Raw genomic sequence first — 19516 nt, forward strand, 5'->3', positions numbered from 1 at the left:
GCTAACATCAGTGGCAAGACATATCTGAATTGATATTGTCCTCTCCATTTCACCGAAATCGCACTGACCAGTGTGGTGAAATATGGTTAAACAACCCCGATGATCCCCTATCGATCACCGCGTGGGGACGTCTTCATCCAGCAGTCGATTAGCAAAGGACTGTGAAGAAAAGGGTAACTGCAGCATGATTTTTTTATGTTGCGACAGTGATATATACACTTCCCACGTGCACTTTTACCTATTACACATGTGCTTTCGACGGACGGAGGGATTTAAAGTAATTATTTTCTCCCCCTCATTCCATATCTCCGCGCACAGCAAGTCCAAGTCATTAGAGCGGCGCTTGCTGTCAGTTGGTATCCTTGGGTGGCATTTTCAGTAAATTAGTTTTGGAAATATCTGCACGAGAAGTGCGACTTAAGTAAATGAAAGACAGTGCTGCACCATGAATAAGTCATTAATGCATAAATATTAAATTCCATTAGTGGGTGGGAATATGTTTGTAGAGGAAGACAAAAGTGCTTTGTTAACTGCATTATTAAGCTGGTAAAACCTAATATATAAAAAAAACACGCACAAAAAATCACTTGTACTGACACGGGTTCATTGCCGCACATGGCAGATCAGGAGCGGTGGATGAAACTGGAGTTGACAGCAGGACCAGCCATGAAGAAGGAAAGTCTCCCCTCTTCCTGTTTTAATGGAACTCATATTCTTTGAGCACAGCATCAAGCTGTCAATAGGAGACAGTCTGTCGCCACTGTCTACCTGCCCTCTACCCATCACATTTCCCGCCCATCTAACAGCCGCTAATGCTGCAGTTCTCAACACTTCACCACTGGGAACAGTCTAATACAGTAATCTATAGTGAGGTCTGGGGTGCTTTTTTTTCATCTTCAGCTATTGTTATTATTTCTACCGTTATCCGACCCCTGCTAAGTGCGGGTTCAGGCAACAAATGAATCCGATCAAAGTTAAACATAACGATGCTGGTAATGCATCAGTTCTTCAAAATAATAAAACAAAGCATTCGTAACTTGTAACCCTCTCTAAATCCACTGCTGCGTGGAAGCTGCATCAGTTGTGAAGGTTGTACTGGCCATACTTCACCACGCTGGTCAGTGCGGATTTGCGAAGGCGTGGAGGCCCAGGGACTGTTTGGTTATAACTCGCCACTGATGTTAGCTGTGGCTGGGGATCCTACTCAGCTTGCTGAGTTCATACTGGGGTGAGCTAACAACAACGCCACTGCTCCACACATGAGAACAATACTCGTCACAGGACAATAAAAAAAAACACAATTGTATGGTATGGCGGTACCCACTACACTGTTAGCGCACACACACACACACACGGAATTCTCGCTGATTGTTACTGAGCGTCATCTTCATCATTATTAGTCATAATTAATCTGCTGCTGGATGAAGGAAGGCCTCGCCAAGCTACCACCGTCTCTCGCGATCCTATTAACCTATTACCTATTTTTATGTCGCCAGGTAAGGCTCACTGAGCTGTATAGCTCATTTGTAGATGTGATAGAGGCGTTTTTGTTGTTCCATTTCCACAGTGGTTATCCTCTGTGGCATGTTCGTTCCTTTGGCTGCTGTTCAGGTGTTATTTTCGCCCAATGGCCATCTTCCCTATCTAACAAGCCCATTTTTCTTTAATCCACGGTCAAGTTTTTTTTTTTGCCACCAACCTGCCTATGTTCCCGAATCTCTGTGTTCCTATTTCGGTCTCTCGGTGTAATCCCAAAGCGTGCGTCTCTCCGTGCTTCTCGACCAACTTGTAAACGTTTTTTGTCCAATCCGCTTCGTCGGTGGTCATGTTTCAGATCCGCACGCCATAGCAGGTGATGCTCGGGGATTATACACTGTTTTTTTTCTTCTTTTCTTTAGACAAGTTAGACAACAACGGGCAATTTTTTTCGCGTCCTCATCAAATTCAGCTCTTAATTTATTTCTTTTCCCGGGTACAATAAATAAGAAAAGCGCTTGTCCATAACAAATGCCCCGATCAAACTCGCGCGCTCTGTGTAGAAAGTGAGCCGTGCAATGGCGTTGCTCAAAGGTGGTTTGTTGTGCTTGGATACAGTGATCTATTGGGGCAATCAGATACGTTACCTGATGTGAGTTTACCTAATAACGTGCTGCCCATTGTGCTTGTTGGTCACTCAACTATCAGCATTTCATCACATATTGATAGTACCACATCTCACTATAATGAGCCCTTGGGAGACAACTTGAACGTTAAATGGAACGATGAGTGATAAATTGTAACCTGCCACGACTGACCTTTTCAGCTGGTGAATTAATGATAGTTGCCCTATTGAGAAGTTCTTGAAGTTTGCATTTCATGCTATTGCTCCACTTGGGTCTCTGGTAAACATCATTTATATGCAAATGTGTCACTTAGAGACGGCTGCAGGGGACCTCCTTCATCGGGTCTCTTTGAGGCATCGGTCTCAGCACTCTAATCATTTATCTAAGAGGATATTTTTAGGCATGAGATGTTTACAAGGTGGTGTCTCACCCGTGACAAAACTGTAGTTTTCTAAATGACCTATTTATTGTAGTGTCACATTGCAGGCTTGAATGCTTGGTAAAATACATGCCCCTGGAAGGAAAAAAAACCCCGAATTATTGGGGTGTATGCTTATATGTTGGGTGGAGTGGTGACGCAGTGGTTTGCACACTGCGCTATGGGCCCCGTGAACTGAGTTTGATTCCCGGCCATGGTTAACGTCGGTGGTGAGTGATATTCGAATCAAACCTGGGCGTGCGCCCCCCCCCCCCCCCCCCCCACACTCTTTACCATCTTGCACTGACCAATGACTTATAGGGAGTAGGGAAGCCTTAATCTGTCGGAGTACAGACAAAGTGATGTAAACTGTATCCGTATGCAAGGTGGGAGGTGCATTAATTATCTGCGCGGTACGGTTAGTTAAACTGATGTGAACAAAACCTTCATAGGTCGTTTTTTTTTTGCTGAACTGAACGCGTTCTGCTGTGAGACGCAGATGTGTTACGGGGAAGATCATTGCACCCGTTATTCGGCAGGTCATTTACCTCGTTTGTGCATTCACATCGTCACCCTCGATGCCTGTTGCAAGTAAAAGCCTGTCTACAAAATCACGGTCACGCACAATTTCTCTACTTAAAGGGTTGATTGTGAAAATGTGCTTGATCACATTCCTCACCTGGGGAATTTATTTAGCACACACGAAGCTTAACATCTGTGTCGTCATGCACATGCACAATAACGCAATTGTACATTTGTCATGCCAGTGCGTTAATCAATACAAATTAAATATACGGGGGATGGTTGGTTGGAAGGGGTGGAGGAAGGGGGGGCAGGTGATATTATTTCTTCTTCTTCTTCCAATTTAAACCGTCGTATTGTTTTGCCTTTGATGTGAATGGAGAGAATTGTGTGTTTAAAGTCAGTTTCTGCACAGAAAAATGATTGGCCTGTGATTTACCGCAGAGGGTGACTTCTGGCAAACTGAATTGCGGTAAAGCTGAGGCGAGGTTCACAGGTGACCAACATAAAAGCGGAGGGATACGGTTAAATTGAGCTCCCCCTCAAATGACAAAAATAGGGGACTGGTAAATAGTATGGTAATGTATTCCGGGGGGCTTTTAAGATAATAAAAAAATATATATACAACACCATTAATTCCTCTTTGAAAATAGATGGCAGCTGCAGCAATTGAATAACAGAAAATCCTTAATGAAGTTATTGTTAGATTTAATAGAGACAGTGAACAAAGCGCGGAAGCGCTCTGTCTCACGTACGCTCATTTTGGTAGATAAAAGGGACAGGGTGCGACCTCACCAGCTGATGAATGCGGTGACATCTTCTGTGGTGCCTTTTATTGTGGCCTACGGGAAAGGTTAGAACCATCAAATTTACAGTCTGGAAATCCAGTCATCTCAAGCGGTGTGGTATCAGGTCATCTAAATTAATCTTTAGAACCTAAATAATAAATATGTTGGTTACCAACTGGGTAAAAAAAAAATACCAGTTGTTGCATTACAATTAGGTACAGTAGAATAAAAATGCTGAATAATGCATGACGGTATCGTTGCACTGTTTGCACCGTACAATACACCGTACTTATTTTCTAACAGTCAAAATGGGTATGGGATAGGAAAACACGAAAAACGCTCTAATCCACGTGTAAAATACAGTCTTGCACTATTCTCTCATCTGCAACTTTGCACGAATGTTTCTAATTGCCTGCCACCACCGGCATGGGGCAGCAGGACATTTCTGTACAGTTTGATTCCAATTATGGTTCTGAACCTGAAAAATAAAGTAGCCTTTTTTTTTAAAGCAACCATGTGAAATCAGAGTTGGAAAACATTGTATGATTGGATGCGATCTGGCTTGCTTGGGCTGCACTGCATTTGAAACGGATTCTTTCTGCTTCGCAGTTGTCACAGTAACACATATTTAGCCCCTGGCACCCTCAGTTTACCGAGAACATTCAACATTAATTCACTCTAATTTATTTAAACCAACATCGTCACGGGGCTTGTCATTCTAATAATGTTCAGTACTTTATGGGTCTGTCTCCTTTGCCTGTGGCTTGAAATTGGTTACGGTTTAGTAGCTCAATAATTCAGGGCTGATGTGCTTTTGCCCAGGGCTTCTATTAGCATCTTGCTGCTGTCTCTGAACCTAAAGGGATCGCAAAGCGTGGGAGAGATTTGCTTGCCCGAGAGACAGGCGCGTTTTCGGGCAGTGTGGCCCATGGAAAACAGTGCAGGATATAGAGAGCTCTAAGAAATAATTGCATTAATGGTTTGGGGAAGGGAAATGTGGAAGGATCAGAGTTCAGACTTGATCTCACATTAACAACATGTGCTGTAATGAACTCATTACACTCAACGGTTATTAAAAGTGAAATTCCCTAAAGTGGTGAACTGATGTATTTAATTTGCCTTATGTGCAGTAATTAGGATTATGTGGGTGGTGGTGTGCATTTGACTCGAGTTTTGATTACCTACAATTAATCCCTCGCATTGTAGACGGTCAAGCATGTTTAGCAGCAGATGTTTTTCCACCAGGAACCATGCGCTCGCCATGAGGACCATTTGGATTTCAATTCAATGCGATGACACTTTGTGTTGGTGTGATAGTAGTCATGCTCGGCACGCCGAGTATTCACTTGTCCTTTCTTTATTTAACTAATTCTTCATTGTGCGCAAGAGTGCGATATATTTTTTGCGTATATAAGATATATTTTTTTGAAATTTGAAATAAAATTGCATTTCATTCAGCATATGAGTACATCCAAATCAATGCAATGGTAATGCAACAATGTGTAAAATTGCCTTTTTTTGTGTTTATGCATGTGTGAAATAATGGCTTGCAATCTGAATTTTTTTTGCTGTGTCTTTTTTCCCAGGGTGAGTCTTTTTTCTTCACGACAGTAAACAATGTAAACCAGAAATGCGACTGCAGTCACTTTTAAACGTATTGGATGTGGCTTTACCAAGGATAGAGTCAATATAGAAAAGAAGATAACCCAAGGATAGGGCCTTGAAGGAATCCATAGCAAAGTGGTATTGCAGTCCTCCAGCCAAAACATCCTTGCTTCGCGCTATATCAATGGCAGTGGGTGATCATAAACCACGTGGAAACTCCCCACGGGCGATGTGGATCACATCTGATGCCCAAGAGGCGATTATTACAGGAAGATCCCCATCACAGATCTGGTGAACTTTGCACAATGGAAAGCATCGTGAATAGTCGCCCCTGATACCCGGTTCCTGGCAGGATGGTGACACAAGTCAATTTCCGCATCCGATGATGTCCTTGACTGGATATCTGAGCTCGATCTACCCTTGTATATTTTCTTATTTCCACATGACGAGAGGAGAATAGCAGTGAATAAGTAAAGTATATGAATGGAGCATTGTTGGAGAGGCACCTGAGACGATCATACATTGTTTGAGACAGTCAAGTATCCGTTAAAGGCAGCATTGAAGTGAAATAAAACAAGGTAGACAATTCCAAATTGCAGGTGTAGAATATATCAGTGTGGTGTATTTTATAATCCACATGAACCTTGACAAAAATGTCGCCTTGCCTTTAAAAAAAACAACCCATCTCACCGCTCTTTATTTGTCGTAGAAATATTTTTGCTCGCCTGATTTTTTCTTCTTTCTGGAGGCTCTAATGTGCTCTGCAGACCCCTCTAATTATTCAAGTTAGTGTAAATGGGTGCTGGTTTTAAATTTTTTTTGGTGTGCGCTTTGAATGTAGTCCAAAGTGTGATCGGGTATGAAGCACTTCACAGGCCGTGATGTTAAATCGTCACTGGTTGGTTAAGCAGCTCTTGGGTTATTGTGCTTGCAGAATTGAGTGATGCGCAAATTGGCAAACGGCACAGGTGGAGGAACGGATGAATGCGTACCGGACCGTCGTGTCGTAATACGTTTTTGCAAGGTTAACTGGGGGAATAAGGGAGAAATAAATTCAAATTTAGCCCAATAAAACAATTTATTATCCCGTAACTTATGGTAACTTACCCCGCGGCAAGGTTAACTAACCGTAAACTAACCAACCGCATCTTTTAAAATGGACTGCGTTTTTAATGCTTTCACATCTTTCAGCCACATAAATTGGGATGGCTGCTTACTGAAAACTACATTATATAGCTATCAAGCCGTATGAAATATGTAATGTTGCAGTGCTTTCATTAATGGTATCATTTCACCACAAATACAGCCTCGCACACATACATGCGCACAAAAAGGGCCAGAATGTATTGCCATACATGCCAGTTTTGCAAAACTCCAATACAAGCAGCAGGAAATTGCATAGCATAAAAATTCCAATTTACCAGTTCCACCGAGTGCGTAAAATATAATATGGTCCCGTGAACCTCGTAGAATCCTTGGGAGGGAGGTAAAAGTGTTGTGTAATCTTGCCTGAGCCTGGCTGATGATGGTCCTCGAATTGTGCGCGTGCGTGTACGTGCGCGTGTGTGTACGCAAACGGTTTCGGTGTTCATTTAGTCATTCACGCTTACGTGTTGGTGAGTGTGCACATGTGCATCCATGTGTGGTTTTAAGCAATTCTGTTTGTGTTGGCTTGTGTTCATATGTTCTTTGTGTTCGTGCGTTCGTGTGTGCGTACACGTGTGTTCATGTGTACCTTTGTGCATGCGCGTGTCCCTGTGTGTGTATGTGTGTGCGCGCCCGTGCGTGTACATTTTGTTGCCCGCGCGTGCATGTCCACATTCGTGCGTACGCGCATTCACATTCACGTCGTGCCGGCGTGCGCATTCGCGTGCGTGCGCTTGTTCACGTGTTTGCGTGTGCGTGCGTGTGTTCGTGCGTGTGTTCGTGCGTGTGCGTGCGTGTGTTCGTGCGTGTGTTCGTGCGCGTGTGTGTGTGTGTGTGCGGTTTGTCTGCGCCGCGTGGAAGGTGACCGTGAGGATGTTTGAGCGAGGCGGCAGGAGCTGGGGATGGCAGCCGAGCACGGGCACCGCCGTCATTCCCTACAACGCCCACATCGTCTTCCGCGTGTGCGGGGAGGATGCAGACGCCAAAATCCCCGCCAATGACATTGACAGGATCATCCTGAGCATATGAGATTGATTCGGCGTAAAAAAAAAAAAATCATAACCGCGGCGCATTAACCGCCGCGATGTGCCGCCATCTCGGCTGATCAATTAACGGGATTTGTGTTTTAACTAATCGAAACATAAATCTCATCAGCCCCAGGTCAGTGGACATGAAAGGGTGCAACATCACAACATTAATATGTTTGTCTTTTACTTACCACACAAGGACATTTGACTGGAATACAGGATGGAGATTTAATCAGACTGGCTTGAGGGCTGTTTGGCTAATGTATATAAAAAACCTCAACCTCTTAAGATAGGAATATAAATTGGTGATAAATATTTCATATCATCTCACAATAAGTGGTTTCATTTTGAAAAATAATCAACGTAGCCAACAGCCCCGAATGTTTAAATGCGCACTCGTGATTGATTTTGAAATATAAATTTTTACATTGTTAATCCTTCACGTGTATTTATATTACAAGCTCATATATTCTATTAAAAGTTGAAGTAAATGCATGCTTTTTAATTTTTCGTCATGAATTATCTGTTCTTGTAAATATTCTGTGGTCTTCCGACTTAAGGTATGTATGGTTCAATTATCTCTATCAACTTGATTTGAATTGCCATGTGACTTATAATATTAGATTTGTGAATCAATAAGAACTATAATTCCTCTGTAAAAGATTTGCATACTTATATTTATACAACATTGCCATGTATTTCATTTAATGCCTTGAACTTGAAATCGTTAAATGCATAGTAATTTTTTGAAACATGTAGGCTTGCATGCTTCGAGTTACATTGAGATATAGAAAACGAAACCCATGGATTAGAGAACACAAGCAGGGCAAAGACATTTATTTTTCTAAGAAGTAAGTGGGCTTCGGCAGGACACTTTGCAAGAATGAATAGTCAAGGTTCAAGAATAGTGACGGAGTGGCAGCCAAGAAGTGTAACACATCCGAAAGAACGTCTGTCTCGGAGATGGAGCGTGCAGGAGCTAGTTGGACTATATAATCGCAGGATTACGAGAGATGCTGGTGGCTTGGAGAAGTCTTCATCCAGCAGTGGATTGATCATGGCTGATTGGTGGCGCTATATCATAGTTTTCAAAGGAAAAACACGAATTGGCTTCATTGCAAATGAAGAATACCAATTGTGCATCGCCTCTTCAGATAGATGGAGTCATATGGTTGTTATTGTTGTTGTTTTTTTTTTCCAGCCCATTCATTCGAACAAATATTACTTCTGCGGAGCTGGATCCCGTGTTCAATGAACTAGAAAACCACTCGTGAAACTACTGCGGTTTCGTAAAGTTCAGTGGGTTCAATTTCAGCAATCTCTTAGACGTTGTCACTGATTTTCTGCATGGGGTTGTGCCTTACTCCTTTGCACAATCTATTATCTTAAGGCACCAACAGTTTTTTTCCCCCTCCAAATCAAACCTCAAGCATGCAGCATTGCTGCTGACTTGTGGTACCAATCAGGCCGTATGTGTACGGTAGTTTAGAGAATTGTGGATTTATGAATGTTGACAGTTGAATTTTACGATGATCTTTGCCGTTACAAATGGAATTGCATTCTCATCCAAGCTCAGCGTAGCCAATAATGGGTCCTGGTTAATGAGCTGACCCAACACTCACCACGGTATTTCAGAATGACCTCTGCGTAGCCCTTTGCGCTGGCTGACCTTATTATATCCATGTCTCTTTAGCCACTGAAAGTCAAGGCGATCTTTAAAGTTAATTACGTCTTTACTGGTAGCAAGAAAATCATCCAATCATCATTACTGTTGTCATCTGTAACGTATCACCACTCAAGAGTAAAATGTTAAAACGAATCGGCTTAAAATCTTTTATTAAAAAAATTGTCTCTGCTGATTTTAAAATTCCATTTGTTTTTGAAGCACACCATGAAACAAAAAACAGCTGCTATCTTTAAAGTGTGCACATATTCTTGCTCAATTCAAGAAACGTGCTAACTCTTGACTAATACACCCTTCAGAAAAAAAAGAACTCAGCACATTCGTCAGAAATATATATTTGTAATGAGCGACGTTTTGGGCAATGGCTCTTCTTCATAGCACATGAAGAAGGGCCATTGTCCGGAACGTCGACAATGATATATTTTTTGGGTAATTTCAGGCCACATACTATTGATGAATGTTTAGTTGTCATTTGTGCATGCGTATCACTGTCAACGCAGCATCACCACATCATTTATTGCACCTTTAACCGTGCTGTTTGTTGCGAGCCGCGTGGCATTTTGGGACTATCGGGCCTCTTGGGCCCGTGCTCAGCAACGGTGATTTAAAAGCATAACATACTAAAATGTCCACACTGCATTTTAGTTTCTTCACCTCCGCTTCGAAACCGAAACTCGCGCGCAGTTTTTTTTCTTCTTTCCGTCCCCCTCCAACGTTCGCAAAAGACATGTCGGAGGCCTCACAGTAATTTGTGGTGATGAAGGCCTCAAGCAAACAATGGAAGTGCATCCGAGTGTGGCTGTGTGGGTCGTTGCCGTGGATCTGTGCTCGCTTCACCATGCAATCACAGCCTGTCGCCATCTGTTCCAAACCGCTATTCTTCAATTTCACAACCTTGCTGCCGACGCGACGGCTTCCCAGTAACTCATCTTTAGAGCGGCCGCTAAATTTGTTCCCTCTAAGAGAAGGGGCCGCCGGCGCCATTGCCGACGGTATTTCTCTATAACCCCTGGTAGTTGTTGGGTTCAGGTCATCTATCTCGCGAGCGGCCGCGGCTTTGAATCAGCGGCCCCTTGGAGATAATGTACAATGTGTGGAGGGGGGCAGACGAGCGTGATGAATGTGTTTTGTTGTTTTGTGAGGAATTGTATTAGCCCGAGTCATGATAGATGGTGTCATGATGGAACACGCGCTAACGGAGAATAAGAACATGTTTTTAATGACCGACAGAGAGAGAGAGCACTAACATATTTTTTTGTCTGTGACAGCAAACGATGATTCAATATTACAAATAGAAATTGCATGATTTTTTGTATTTGTTTTGTTCATGTACGCACTGTGCTAGCCCTTAATTGCCTTGGATAAGTCCATTAAAGTGCTGTAAACCCATTGAAAAACTGCCGCCAATGCCTCCAAAAGTTCATTTTCGGGTTCAATTTTGATGTCCTGCTCTGGAGTAAATAACTCCACCAATCTGCCGTTAACAACAGCTTGTGCGCTCTCTCAGCTAGCCACTCCACCGCTATTGAGAACAGGAAGCCACTGAAAGAGGGTTGCCGCGAGAAGGACACTAATGCACATCGAGCCAGTTAAATGTTCCGTCCGTCCATTTCTGCCTCCCTCAATCACGAGCTGTGCGCACAAGATGTAGAGAGCACACCTCGTGCGAGCCCCCAATGTGCCGGAGTCGCGAGCGCGCGGTACCTTTTTTTCACGAGACCCGTGAGCTTTGTTCAGCAAATGGGATACGCGTCTTAGCACTTAGCAGATCCTCATCAGCTCTTTCTTTGATACGCGCACAATGAGGGGGAAGATGCTCCTCCAACTTACGTGCTTGCATAATGGCCGCGGTGGTTAGTGTAACGTGTTTACGTTTTTTTTTCTCTCCTGTTTCCTGCTAAATGACATTAGTTGTGCGGACTATTGTCCGGCCTTATTGCGAATGTTACTCGGATCTTCCTTTATGCAGCACTTGGTATGCAAGGCCTGATCAATAGCTGAATGGTGTTCCGATGCATATTTTCTTATTAAGTGGTATACTTGCATTTGCTCTTGTGAATTTGCTGCATTTTTACTTATTTAATAATAATAAAATATTTAAATAACTCTTCAAGTAGGCCAATTAATACTTTTAAGCATATTTCCTTTTTTTATCATCGTCGTCCTCGTATGCGCAAAAATAGCAGATTTTGAGCTCAATGTTGCTGCCAATTTTTCAATTTAAGGCAGCGACTAATAGAATCCAATGACTGCTTTAGTCAGAACTCGTGTTGTCTTCGTATGGGTGGAGAATGTCGGTGCTTTCCTTGGAGACCACGATCAAGCACGTGGAAATCTTGCAAGTAATTGTTCTTTATGTTTTAAGTATGAATTATAAGGATGGTTGGGAACATTTTGAAATTGTAGGTAGGTATTGTATTTTTTGTGAGCAGAAAATAGTAACCCTGTACCTTGGTTATAATTGCACTGTAGGGCCCTGGCATTTACTTGGACTGATTTAGGTATAAATCTGCGGCTCGCTCAGTTGCGTGAAGATACTCTCAACCATGTATGTGTCGCGAGCATTGGCCATTGCCGATGTAGTTACCATCGCCATCAGCCATGGTCAGACTACTGCTGGATGAAGTCCTCGCCAATCCGATGGCATTTTTTCACGATCCTGTAATTGTCAACGCAGCGGAAGGATTGAGGCTGAATGCCACTTAATTCCACCAAGAGTGCCCCTGACCTCATCACATCTCGGAAACCAAAGTAGGGTGGATAGTGCTTAGATGGGTGACCGCAATGCATAAAACAGGTGCTATAGGCTGCTGCTGCTGCTGGGTCTTGTTGGCAGCAGAGGTCAATGCACAAAAGCCCAGTGTTGTAGTGTATCATGCTCCCTGCCTTCATCAAGTCACACAGGTGAAGTATGACCACAACCTGACAGCGTTGGGTATTGAAATGTTTTCATGGGAGTATATGAACACACCTTTATGGACTTCACGGCTATATAAAATAAGCGCACGGTACAACAGACGATATTCCCCACAGCTTATGATTATTCCATAATTGTTGCTATTATGTGAACAGCATGGCTTTATAGAGGCATACGATAGACAGGCTTCTCACTCCAAGACAGCTCTTGCCCTCCCGACTCGCAGTTTGCGCGCTCCTTATGACGATTGCAGCAGCCAGGTGCAATCTGAAAAACGAGGGCTTCGTGAGCAGCACAGGTAGAAATTGCTAACTCCAGACTATTCATTTATGTTTTCAAGTCAGGGGGCGTGAGGGTAGGCGGGGGACAAAAACACTTGTCAGAATATCTCACATTCGTGCAAGGAAATTGTGAAGCTGTTAAAACCACAATGCTTCCATAATATATTTCTAGAGGATACCGTCAGTGTGGGGTTTCGTGTGTGTGTGTGTGCAATCGCTTAGTTATTGTGCATGTCCTTGGCATACAAAACTGGCGAGTTAATATTTTATAGCACAATTTGGGTCAGGGTAGGTGGCCCCAGTTTGACCACATTCATGCAGCAATAACCTTGACATGCGCTGAGTGCAAAAGAAAAAAAGGAAATCTGCAGGAAGCATTGAGATTATGTGTGCATGATCCAGAGTCAATTAATTTTTTGGAGATGTAATCTCCACAAAACCTTGTTAGGGCACTGGTTCATATTTTAACAAAGACATTCATCTTGCTATTGATCCCGGGATGTCGTGATGGGTAGCGGGATTGATAGAAAGCAGGGGGGGAAACCCACAAAGAGACACTGGACAATTTAGGCACTTGCATTTCTGGAATGGCAACATTTATCGTAGTGTTCAGGGATTAATCTCTGCATGTTCTGCCACTGTACATATTTTGTATTGGATACATGCGCAATTTGAGAAAGTGCATATTTACCTTTGAAATCTAAGTCCAAAATGTTTCTTGGGTCAACATTGTACATGAAACGGAAAGCGTTCAAGATCGTGTCCACCTCGGAGATGGAGTGATACATTCTAGCTCACGTGCCGGGTGCACGTTGGCTTTGTTACATCGCCGGACCGTTAGAGGTGACGACGGCGGTGGCTTGGGCAGGTCTTCATCCAGCAGTGGATTGACCATAGCTGTTGATGACTCTACATGCTGTGCAATCAAAGTTAGATTGATGTAGTTAGTCAAAAGTAAACCTATAAAACTAACTATGTCTTTGCATGGTTTTTGTTTCTAAGATTGCACTAATTGTAACTGTGTTCGCTATCGAATGGGGTAGCGTGGTTGCGCCGTGCTCATCAGACTGAGCTATAAGTCTGGCAACCTGCGTTCCATTCCTGGCCATGGCTAACATCCAGCAGCAGAAAAAAAATGGGCCGGGCAATTGATGATTTATTTTGTTATTTGATTACACCTTCACACAGACGAATGTGCGGGCAAAGAATACCTACTGTTGAAATGCGCCATGTGTAACCATGAAATCACTGTTGGGCAATTGTTGTTGCTCAGGTGTGCACATCGTTCTTGAAGCAAATACATTTGCCGTGAACATAAACAACCTCAGTTAAACACGTAGGCTTTCACACTCAATGTCATCCATAAGTGAGGTCACCACATCTATCCCTCTATTTAAGGAACGGAACAGGAGGATTTCTCCACAAATCTGGCTGATGAAGCTAGTTGTTATTACTGGTGAAACGCTGTACTCAGATTATAAATGTTGTGGATTTGCTCTCCGACACACTGGTGTGCTGTACCAGTAACGAATTGGCATATTCTGTTTACGTGACAAACCTTACTAATTGGCTGTCTCGGGTGATGGCGGGTTTAACGACACATTTATATTTACGCGATGTAACCCAACAAAAAACTATTATGGATAAACAACCTCCCGCACCTTTACACACATGTACTGCAATCAGCACAACCCGCTCGAATACAATCCACATGTGTACATTTACAGCCTTTTGACAACCCACTGCATGAGGACTACCCCCTACTGTGCGGGCCATGGGGTGTTATTTGACCATACTTCACCATACTGGTTTTTGCGGATTTGGTGAAGGTGGGGGAGCATAGGCATTTAACCATAATCCAGTACAATAATGGTTTTTTTGGCGCACAGATCCATTGCCGTCAGTAACTGTGATTTGGAGCTGCCTTGCGTGATCAGAGTGCTTTTCATTGTCTGGCAGGTGTCTTTCCAAAACTGCCCTGATCACTGTGGTGAAGTGTGGTCGTGTCTGTCTCACATTCACTATGGCCCCCAGCCCTTTGCATCTCTGATTCAGCCAGCCGTGGCGTCGGTTGGGTATGTGACGAAGCAGAGGGCGCTTAATAATCAAAATATATGAAGAGGACGCCGTCTGGGTTTGGTTTTTGTACGTACAACAACGGCCATGATACGTACGTTGATCTTCTTTCACACCGCACGTAGCCAAACCACGCTAATCGGAGGTGGAGAATCTAACCTCGTCACATTCGAGACAGAATTGTCAGAACTCAACTGGCGCGCAGTTGGACTCAGCGAGGTGAAGAGTGAAGGAGAATGGAAAGAGAGGCGATGGTAGTTATTATGGAGGAGTGAGAAATTATTCGTCTCTCTGCGAATTAAGCACGTAATTGTAAGATCGTCAAGAGTACTTCACATAGAATTGTCCATTAACACTCAAGCTCTCGAATCACTACTAGTTAAAGATAATTCAAATAAGTGCTCCAACAAGAAGCCACCAAGATGTAGATGCAGACCAAGTGTATGAATAACTTAACCAATTTCGAAATAGGGAGTGGGGGGGGGTAAAATGCACAAGACGATAATCGACAGATAAAAGGTGCAGAGGCAAGAGGTTGATTGGTCAAATTTGGTATCGTGAGGAGTGAGAAGAGAGCGTCCACTGGAGATCACAACTGGCAGGGACATGAAGATAATGATCACCTTTTGTAAAAAAGGAATCTTGACAATGGACATGGAGAAGAAGCTCTAATGGAGAAATTAGAAATTAAATTGACTTCATTCTCAGCCCCAATGACGAATACCAGATTGTCAGCGAAGCCTCTGTCCGTAGAGAATTCAACAAAGAAAGCAATCGTCGCAGGCCAGCGTGATGCGCATTGCTCCTCAACATCGCCAGAGAGAGAATAAAGTAAATTACAGGCAAGAACATGTTGGTTAACATCAACAATCTAGTCCGGGAGATCGGTGAATTTAAATAAGTATTAAACGACCGATTAAAAACCACAGAGATTGAAAATAATGGAATGGGTCTCATTACTTGAAATAGAGATGACTTACATTGTAATGGACAGTACACTAAGAGTGGTGGTTCAAATTAAAAAAAATAACTTGACCTATCTGAGAGGACAAAATGCATGTTGAAGAAAACGAGGGATATCTAAAAGAAGGGAAATGTCTAATGAAATATGAACTGCACAAACCCCACTCGGAAAAGAATGAGGAAAGGAATTAGAGAAGACAAAAATATAAATGATTTAAGATGTCATGACAAGCAATGAGAGTACAAGAGCAGCAAAAAGAGAGTTGATGATTGGCAAGTCACAAATTGTCATCCGTAGAGAGATCAAAATGGTACCTTGATGCATTATAAACATATCTCATGAAACTATCTTAGGATTCATATACTCAAGGAAACACATCGTTTTTCAGGTGAGATGGATGTTCTTGATATCACACCCCCAAAGAGGTAACCATTGTTCCTTCGCAGTATAAAGGAATGGATGTGAGAAGGAGTAGTCAGGTATGGAGATATGCTTTCAATCGTTATTACAATGACCAAAAAACTGTGCAAAATCATTGAAGAAAGATGACAAAGAAAAACTGCAAAGTGGTGCTAAAGATAAATGTCAGCAAAACAAACATCACATGCGACAAGTTGGCTGAACAAAGGAAAGTCATTGTCGGATGGACGCAACTTAAAACACGATGGATTATGTATATCTTGGGAAGTTAATGAAGGTGGACTGGGATCAAGATCATGAAACAGAGGTGAGAAGCAACAGCAAGATAGAGTGGTTTTTGAACATTTAATTTTGTTAATGAAATTACATATACCAATATATGGATTTACAAACACCAAACTCTGACAATGTGGAACAAAAAGTTGAAGAGCATGTACAAGAAGCTTGGAGAGATGCATGCTGGGAATTGCACATAGGTACTGATAAACAGAAAGAGGAGCACGTGGATTGAAGAGCAAATACAAGTGGTGACATGTGACTGAACACGTTGCTCGAAGAAATGATAAACTAAACTAAGCAATTTTTGATTTATTTTACCAGCTGAGGTCCACTGATCTGTATAACTTTTTTTCAGAAGCGACCTGGCCACAAATGATAGCTCAATGAAGTGGCTTATGTTGAAATGTATAGCAGCCAAATACTCTAAACGCATGTTTATAAATGCAGAGGAAAAACCGGAAGACCCAGAGAAAAATCCACGCGACTATGGGAAGAACATGCAAGCTCCAAATATACAGCAGGCGTCAGGGTCAGGATGAAACCCACCACCTCCTCCATACCAGGCGAGGTAGTTAACATCTCGCTACCGTGGCGCCTCTTTGATAGCAGATGGACGAAACTGGTGATGGAATGACAGCCAAATGACAGAATGCGCTGGAGAGGACGACTACTACGGAAATGGAGAGCCGAGATCGGCATCACATAACTGTGAAGGATGGCGACGGCGCGAAGAGGCCTTCATTCAGCAGTGCATGGAACATAGCTGTTGATGACGATTGTGATCCATGACAGAAGTGATAATATTCTTTGGGTCTTTCGTTAAATTCTAGATATAAAGCTTTCGTGACTGCAAGGATCCATACTCTATGGTTCTATTGGGTAAAGTCACGTAGCTAAAAAAATTAAATAACAAAAATCACGACGTTTCGACCACAACACAAGTGGCCTTCATCAGGTGAAGGGACCAACCTGTCCGGAGGACAGCGTTGGAGTGAAAAAGTCAAGCGCAGGTCGCCTCCTTTAAGCTGTGAGTGGGTAAACAGAAAAGACGCCTTGACAAAGGAATTAGCATAAAAATGTAAAGCTGTGCAAGCTCGCAAAAAGAATGTGATAGTTGTATAGCTGTGCAAGCTCGCAAATAGAATCAAAGATACATTAGCACCACCGTGAGAGTTTGCGATGCCACTAATTGAATGAACATACTGTACCATTAAACAAGTCCAGCGCAGGTCACCTCCTTTAAGCTGTGAGTGGGTAAACAGAAAAAACGCCTTGACAAAGGAGTTAGCATAAAAATGTAAAGCTGTGCAAGCTTGCAAATATCATCAAAAATGCAATAGCACCACCGTGAGAGTTTGGGATGCCACTAATTGAATGAATATACTGTACCATTAAAAATTCCTTTAACGTTTGGTTCAATTTAGAACATCTTTCCAATGGTTGCTTAATTTGAAACCATCTTCTCGGTTGAAATTGTGTCTGTGTTTGTAGATCTGGATTGCCTCGTGAACAAATCTCTGATAAAAACCCGTGGGTTTGCAAAGAACCTTGGTATCGGAGAAAATTATATCGTGATCACCCACAGCGTTGTAACAATGATCAGTTACGGCAGAAGAATTCGTTTTGCCGTGTTTCAAATCTGATTTGTGCTCGCGAATTCGGTCTTTCAGTAAAGTCACGTAAATTAAAAGAAAATAACAAAAAACTACGACGTTTCGATCGTAACACAAGCGGTCATCAGGAAAAGGGGTTAGCTTCTAAAGGCAAACTGTTTATAAAGGTTTAAAATGGGCGTAGCCCAAATGTCAGCAGCATGGGCGGGGCAGCTAATGTTAATGTGAGTGGTGGGCAGCGACCACGACGATGGTGGGTTTTCAACCAATTAACGAGCTGCCAGGTAAAAATTAGCATGCTAATGTAGGATCGGTGAGCAGCCTCCACGGTGAGCGTGCTGAGGTGGCTATGTTAATGTGAGAGATTAGAATGTTAATGTAAGATCGGTGAGCGGCTTCCACGGCGAGCGTGCTGAGGTGGCTATGTTAATGTGAGAGATTAGCATGTTAATGTAAGATCGGTGAGCGGCTTCCACGGCGAGCGTGCTGAGGTGGCTATGTTAATGTGAGAGGTTAGCATGTTGATGTGAGATCGGTGAGTGGCCTCCATGGCGAGCGCGCTGAGGTGGCTATGTTAATGTGAGAGGTTAGCATGTTAATGTAAGATCGGTGAGCTGCCACCACCTCGAGGACACGAGCGAAGGTGGCTAAGTTAGTGTGAGAAATTTAACCTGTTAATGTAAAATCGGAGAGCCAAAAATAACAACTAACATTGGAAGGTGGTAGGATGGGAACATCACAGCCAGTTATGACTTAAACTGGTTGATAACGTCGTTCCAATGATTGCTAAGTTTGTACGCATCTTCTTGGTTGAAATTGTGTCTGTGTCTGTATATATGGATAGCTTTATGACCGAATCTTTGTTGATAGCCAGTGGGTTTGTAAAGTACCTTCGTCTTAGAGAAATCAATTTCGTGTGAGCCCATCGCATTAAAACAATGATCAGCCACGGCTGAGGTATTGGTCCTACTGTGTTTCAGATCTGCCTGATGTTCACGAACACGGTCCGAGACATTTTGCTTAGTTTCCCCAATGTAACTACTGCCGCAGACACGGCTTAGAATGTAGACGCCGGGGTATTGCATTTCAGGGATCACATCCTTCACAGATGGGATCAGATCACGAATTTTATGTACTGTGTTAAATCGAACGTGGATCTTGTGTTTGCTCATGATTTTGTAAATCTTATTGGTGACCCTTGCTATGTATGGCAAGGTGATGGTTTTGATTGGGTTCTCAGATGGTTATTTCCCAATAGTTGGGGTGATAGCTTTACGGATTGTGTAGTCTGAATATCTTAAGAGCTTTGTGTACGTGTTCTAGTTCACTGGCTAGGTGATGATGGTCAGAAATACATAGAGTTCTATGGTGTAGGGTTTTGATGAGGGAATTCTTCTTGGATGGATGGTGGTGGGAGTCAAGTTTTAGGTAGGCATTCGTATGGGTGGCTTTCCTGTAGACAGTGTCCCATGGAGCCATCTGGTCTCTTTTCGATTAAAACATCCAAGAATGGTAGCTTGCCATCGATTTCCACCTCCATGGTGAATTTGATGGCTGGGTGTATGGAATTGATGTGGTTGAGGAATTGGTTCAGGGCTGGTCGGCCATGTGGCCAGATGACGAACGTGTCATATACGTACCTCTTCCACAAGGACGGACGTAGAGAGGCTACA

General features: G+C 42.9%; 1 protein-coding gene across 5 annotated transcripts in view; it reads left to right on the forward strand.

Annotated features, from left to right (window-relative positions):
• The window catches only part of LOC116940582 (uncharacterized), a 31827-nt gene extending 21132 nt beyond the window's left edge, over positions 1 to 10695 (forward strand). For all 5 annotated transcript variants that reach the window (XM_032950572.2, XM_032950569.2, XM_032950570.2 and 2 more), the window contains one exon: positions 7443 to 10695. In XM_032950572.2, coding sequence (XP_032806463.2) covers positions 7443 to 7610 — 168 coding nt within the window. In that variant the 3' untranslated portion in view covers positions 7611 to 10695. The remainder of the gene's footprint in view (positions 1 to 7442) is intronic.
• Positions 10696 to 19516: the final 8821 nt, after the last annotated feature.

The sequence above is a fragment of the Petromyzon marinus genome, chromosome 9 (genome assembly GCF_048934315.1).
Source record: "Petromyzon marinus isolate PM22_M1 ecotype Great Lakes invasive population chromosome 9, UKy_Petmar_22M1.pri1.0, whole genome shotgun sequence".
Taxonomy (NCBI): Eukaryota; Metazoa; Chordata; class Hyperoartia; order Petromyzontiformes; family Petromyzontidae; genus Petromyzon; species Petromyzon marinus.